Consider the following 5612-nt stretch of genomic DNA (forward strand, 5'->3'; position numbering starts at 1 on the left):
GTCCAGGCCGACACAACCCCCAGTGTCAGTACTGAGGGAGTGCTGCACTGTCAAAGAACGAAAACAGCCCGGGAAACAGGCCCTTTGGCCCAACGAGCCCGCACCGCCATTTTAACACTACCAGTCCCCCCTCCACCCATGACCCTTATCTATTGTTTTATGGCCATCCACATCGAGGGAAACTAATTTAGGGACAATTTATTACTTCCAGTCAGCCTAATAGCACATCTTTGGGGTGTGGGAGGAAACCGGAGCACCCGGAGAAAACCCACGCAAGCGCGGGGAGAATGCACAAACTCCCACAGACACTGGCCCAAATCCATGTGTCTGCACAGCAAACAGTGATAGTCACTGAGCTGTCGTGTTGCCCAGCATCTGGTCCAGTTTAAGCACACACTAACGACATGAAGCACTAGGCCAATCTCAAACATTCAAGAGCAGCCCAAGTACGACCCATCGTGTGTATGCCCCTCATTGGACAACAAGGCGGGCCGACTTAAAACCTGTAAAACCTGTCGGGGGTAGATGTATATACTCTAGGATTCAAGTTCCATAATCCAGGCCAACACAATCCCCAGTGTCAGTACTGAGGGAGTGCTGCACTGTCAGTGGGTAGACGTATATACTCTAGGATTCAAGCTCCATAATCCAGGCTGACACTCCCCCCCGGTGCCAGTATTGAGGGAGTGCTGCACTGTAGATGTATATACTCTAGGATTTGAGCTCCATAATCCAGGCTGACGACACTCACCCCCCACCCCACCTCCCCGGTGCCAGTGCTGAGGAACCCAATGTTTGCCAACTAATTAAAAGCTATGTGCTCTGGCTCATTGCCATCTTGTTATTGTTGGATCTTGCTGTGTGCAAATTGGGTGCTGGATTTCTGAAACTGGAACAGATTATTGTAACGAGTGCTTTGTGGGCTGTGTATGAGATGGTTTGTGGATATCCTGGCTGGGGCAGTGGCTGATTCGTAGCTGCACAGTAAGGAGCAGAGAGAGTGCTGTGTTTACAGATGGAAAGTTGCACACCATTTGGCAGATTGCATGAACTCGATGCTTGGGACACCCTGGGTGTGTTGCCCAAGAGGAAATTATTACCTGGCACCTAGGACAACCTGCGATGCATGTGTTCCACTTCAGGACAGCTCCAAGGGTCTACAATGTGGTCATGTGTGAATTCTCTCAAACATAGTCATTCACCTCTTCAAATCCCTCCCTCTTTCCCTCCCTATCTCTGTAACCTCCTCCAGCTTCTACAATTCTCATTCTCCTGTTCAAATTTGTCCCTCTCCCTCCCTCCCTATCTCTGTAACCTCCTCCAGCCCCTACAATTCTCATCCCCTTGTTCCAATCCCTACAGTTCAGAAGGAGGCCATTTGGTCCATCAAGTCTGCACCAACAACGATTCCAGCAATGCCTTATTCTTGAATCCCTTCTTCGTCTCCCTGACACCAAGGGTCAATTTTGTAACCTGACCAGCATGTCTTTCAGACTGTGGGAGAAAACTGGTGCACCCGGAGGAAACCTACATAGACACGGAGAGAACGTGCAAACTCCACACAGACAATGACCCAAACCGGGAACTGAACCCGGTTCCATGGTGCTAAGCACTGTGCAGCCCTTTGTGATGGAGTTCCTGTTGTTGTTGTATTGCAATGGCGGCCGCCCTTACCCAGGTTGCGCTGCGGCTGCCAGCATAGGCTCCGTTTCCCTTGGCTGAGTGTCCATTGCGCTTGCGGTCTGCCATCGGGCATGCCAACGACGGGGATCGCGCAGGCGGATTGGCTCAACCCAGGCGGCGGGCGGCACCTGCACACGTTTCGTTTGGATGTGCCTCGGTGGCGGCGCATGCGTGATGACCGGCAGTGGGGGGGAACAGCCGGCACCCACGTCTGCGCCTTGGAATGGGGCAAGAGATGGCGGCGGCGGACACCTGGAACGGGCGTTCAAAAATACCAAATAAAAACACCCAGTAAACCCCCGGTGAGTCTACTCTGTGAGGCGGGGGAATCGCGCTGGGCTCCCGCCTGGCCGGATAGGCGGGTTTCTGTTGCGGGAGGGCAGATTGTTTTCTAGGCGATGCGATGCTCAACTCGCAGTCAGGCTTGCGGCCGAGCCCACATCCGGGCAACTGCCCTTCCTTAAAGGGGAGGGTCGTCCCTCTGCGCCAGGGCCGCCTGGTTCATTGGGCATGTCCCGTGTCCCTTTAACACCAGCTTTGATTTTTTACTGTTCGCCGATAGGAAAAAAACCGGCTACAGTTGTTGCTCCAACATCGTGTTCGCCTGCGGTTGTTGTTGGCTTTTTTGTTGTTGTTGTTGGATTATCTTAGCCCCCAGTAGTTGTTTGCTCATTCCCTCCAACATTTCAGTGGGCGGGGCTTCAGCAGGATGAGATATTCAACAAGGGGAGGCATCATAGGTTTTTTTTAAACAAGGTGGGATATTTGACTGGGGGTGGCATCACCGGCTTTCTGCACGGTGAGATATTCAACATGGGGAGGCATCACATGTTTTTGAGAGAGAGAGGGAGACGAGTTGGGGCAGCATGGTAGCACAGTGGTTAGCACTGCTGCCTCACAGCGCCAGGGACTCGGGTTCGATTCCTGGCTTGGGTCACTGTCTGCGTGGAGTTTGCACATTCTCCTCGTGTCTGTGTGGGTTTCCTCCAGGTGCTCTGATTTTCTCCCATAGTCCAAAGATGTGCAGGTTAGGTTGATTGGCCGTACTAAGAAATTGCCTCTTAGTGTCCAGGGATGCAGAGGTTAGAGGGATTAGTGAGTATAATATATAGGGATATGGGGCTAGGGCCTGGGTGGGATTGTGTTCAGTGCAGACTCGATGGGCCGAAGGGCCTCTTTCTGCACTGAAAGTTTCTATGATTCTATAGTTGACTTGGGAAGGCATCACAGGTTTTCAGCAGATGTTCAACTGGGGATGGAGAGGAGGTGTTCTCACTGAGGGTTGGATGAGTGACTGGGGGGGGGGGGTGGTAGGTAGATGGTGGTGCCTTCATGCCCACTCTACCCCCTCCCTGGTCAAATTGCCTCCAGCTTGAATCTAACTTTTTTTTCTTTGTTTTGTAGGGGTCCTCGCTTTCTGCTGCCATCTCTCCACTCCTCCCCTCCCCTCCCTTATGGCATGCCCCTGCCCCGCCAGGACCCCTGTTGGAGACGGGGCAGAGGAGGATCCCACGTTGGGGGGAGGGGAAGGCTGCCGTCCTTTCCGGTGCAGCGAGTGCCCGCGGGCGTTCCGGACCTCCTCCAGCCTCCTGCGGCACCGCCACAGCCACTCGGCCGTGAAGCCGTACCAGTGTGCCGGTTGTGGCAGGGGCTTTGTGCAGCCCTCAGACCTGAGGGCTCATGGGCAGCGTTGCCAGGGGCCCGGGGACGAGGGTACACCCTTCATCTGCTCGTTCTGCGGCCGTTCATTCACTGGGGCAGGTCCAGCCTGTCCTGGGTGTGCCAGTGAGCGCCGCACCTTTCCCTGTGACCTCCATGGTAAATCCTTCGTCCGCCCCTCGCAGTTGACATCGCACAGTGCCACCCACAGCGAGGATCGGGCCTATGCCTGTGCTGTTTGTGGCTGCCACCTCAAGAGTGCCTCCAACCTGGCCCGGCACGGGCGTTGCCACGGGGATGAACGACCCTCCTACCCATGTGGGACTTGCGGAAAATCCTTTGGGCAGTCCTCCAATTTGGCAGCCCATTGCCTCTCGCATGCCGGTGAGAGGCCCTATCCCTGTGGGACCTGTGGGCGAGCGTTCACTCGCGCTGCCCACCTGCGCCGGCACGCCGCATCCTCACATTCTGGCTGTCGGCCCTACGCCTGCAGTATCTGTGGTCGGGCATTTGCCCGCTCCTGCAACCTGGTGCAGCACCAGCGCACGCACACTGGTGAGCGGCCCTTCCCTTGCTCCCTTTGTCCCCGTCGCTTCAATCGCTCCTACAACCTGTTGGCCCACCAGCGCTCCCGGCACGGTGCAGTACTCCCTGGCGAGCACCCCTCCACTCTGGCATGCTCTCCTCCCCCTCCTGCAGAGCTCGCTGATGGCAGCAGGCAATCCCAGACCTCCAGCAGTGACATCTGGAGTGACTCGGTAATGACAGGAGTGACTCAGTGATGCCTGGAGCAATTTGGTAACACCAGGAGTATCTCAGAGACAGCTGGAGTGATTTTGTAGTGTCAGGAGTCTCGCTGACTGCTGGACAGATGTGGTAACACCAGGAGTAACTCAGTGAAATCCAGACTAATTCAGTAACACTGGGAGTGTTGTGATCATGATTGAAGTGATTTGGTAACACCGAGAGTATCACAGTGATGCCAGGAGTGATTTGGTAACACCAGGCGTGGTGTGTTGGCTGGAGTGATTTGATAACACCGGGAGTGATGTACTGTGCCGGGAGTGATTCAGTAACACAAGGTGTGACTTGGTGACTTCTCATCGCAGCAATGCCTCATTAATTGGCTTTGCCAACACTTGGAGCAGCCAATTTCCATCAACTGTTTTTGTTTATCAGAATGATCCTGTACCTTTGTTCTGGACACTGACAGCCTGGAGGGTTGGACGATGCATGCACTCCAGTACAGGGTAGGCAGGAAGGAACACAGAGGCAATGTCCTCTCTGCTGGGTGCTCTCTGAGCTAAACTCACATGCAGGAAAAACAGTACCATCCCCATGATCAGATCAAGAGGGGGGGGGGGGGGGGGGGAGTGGGGGAGAGGTACATCTGACGCTGAGGGTTGGTTAAAAGCCAGAACTGCAGTTCTTTAAGAGACTAGAGACACGCTTTCTGCCTGACTGTTTGATTGTGTGTCAGAGACACAGAAGGAGATGGCAATGAATAAAAAATACTCTGTATAAATGATCTTTGTGTGTGGTGTCTAGCTCCTCCTCCAGGTCCCTGTTTGAATAGTGATGTCAGACACCCACACTAATTCTCTACACTAAACCCCCCTCCAAAATCCAGGCTGACAGGTGATACAGTGGTGAGCACTGCTTCCTCATAGCACGAGGGACCCGAGTTCAATTCCCGGCTTGGGTTACTGTCTGTGTTCTCTTGTCTGCATGGGTTTCCTCCCACTATCCAAAGAGTTGGGGGTTACGTGTACTGACTATGTAAATACATGGGGTTACAGGGATAGCTTGGGTTAAGATGCTCAAGAATCCATGCATATTGAATGGTCTCCTTTTATGTTATCATCCTACCTCCAGTACTGAGGGAGCGCTGCACTGTCGGGGGTAGATGTATATACTCTAGGATTTGAGCTCCATAATCCAGGCTGACACTCCCCCCGGTGCCAGTACTGAGGGAGCGCTGCACTGTCGGGGGTAGATGTATATACTCTAGGATTTGAGCTCCATAATCCAGGCTGACACTCCCCCCGGTGCCAGTACTGAGGGAGCGCTGCACTGTCGGGGGTAGATGTATATACTCTAGGATTTGAGCTCCGTAATCCAGGCTGACACTCCCCCCGGTGCCAGTACTGAGGGAGTGCTGCACTGTCAGAAGTAGGCGCTTTCGCATTAGGCAGATGGGACTTTGTGAAAAACCAGAAACAAGACACAAGACAGGAGACAAGGGAGGGGGTTGCAGAGGGACCCCGTGG

General features: G+C 54.0%; 1 protein-coding gene across 1 annotated transcript; it reads left to right on the top strand.

Annotated features, from left to right (window-relative positions):
• Positions 1-1810: 1810 nt before the first annotated feature.
• On the top strand, positions 1811-4693 carry LOC145340063 (uncharacterized). The gene is made up of 2 exons (XM_080184481.1): positions 1811-1985; positions 3088-4693. Exon 2 carries the CDS (start codon positions 3138-3140, stop codon positions 4122-4124), a length of 987 nt encoding a protein of 328 aa, XP_080040607.1. The 5' UTR covers positions 1811-1985; positions 3088-3137; the 3' UTR covers positions 4125-4693.
• Positions 4694-5612: the final 919 nt, after the last annotated feature.

Source organism: Carcharhinus amblyrhynchos, unplaced genomic scaffold (assembly GCF_965287045.1).
Source record: "Carcharhinus amblyrhynchos unplaced genomic scaffold, sCarAmb.v2.hapA scaffold_754, whole genome shotgun sequence".
Taxonomy (NCBI): Eukaryota; Metazoa; Chordata; class Chondrichthyes; order Carcharhiniformes; family Carcharhinidae; genus Carcharhinus; species Carcharhinus amblyrhynchos.

Coding starts and splice junctions, on each gene's coding strand:
- LOC145340063 (XM_080184481.1), top strand. CDS start 3,138: ATGGCATGCCCCTGCCCCGCCAGGACCCCTGTTGGAGACGGGGCAGAG.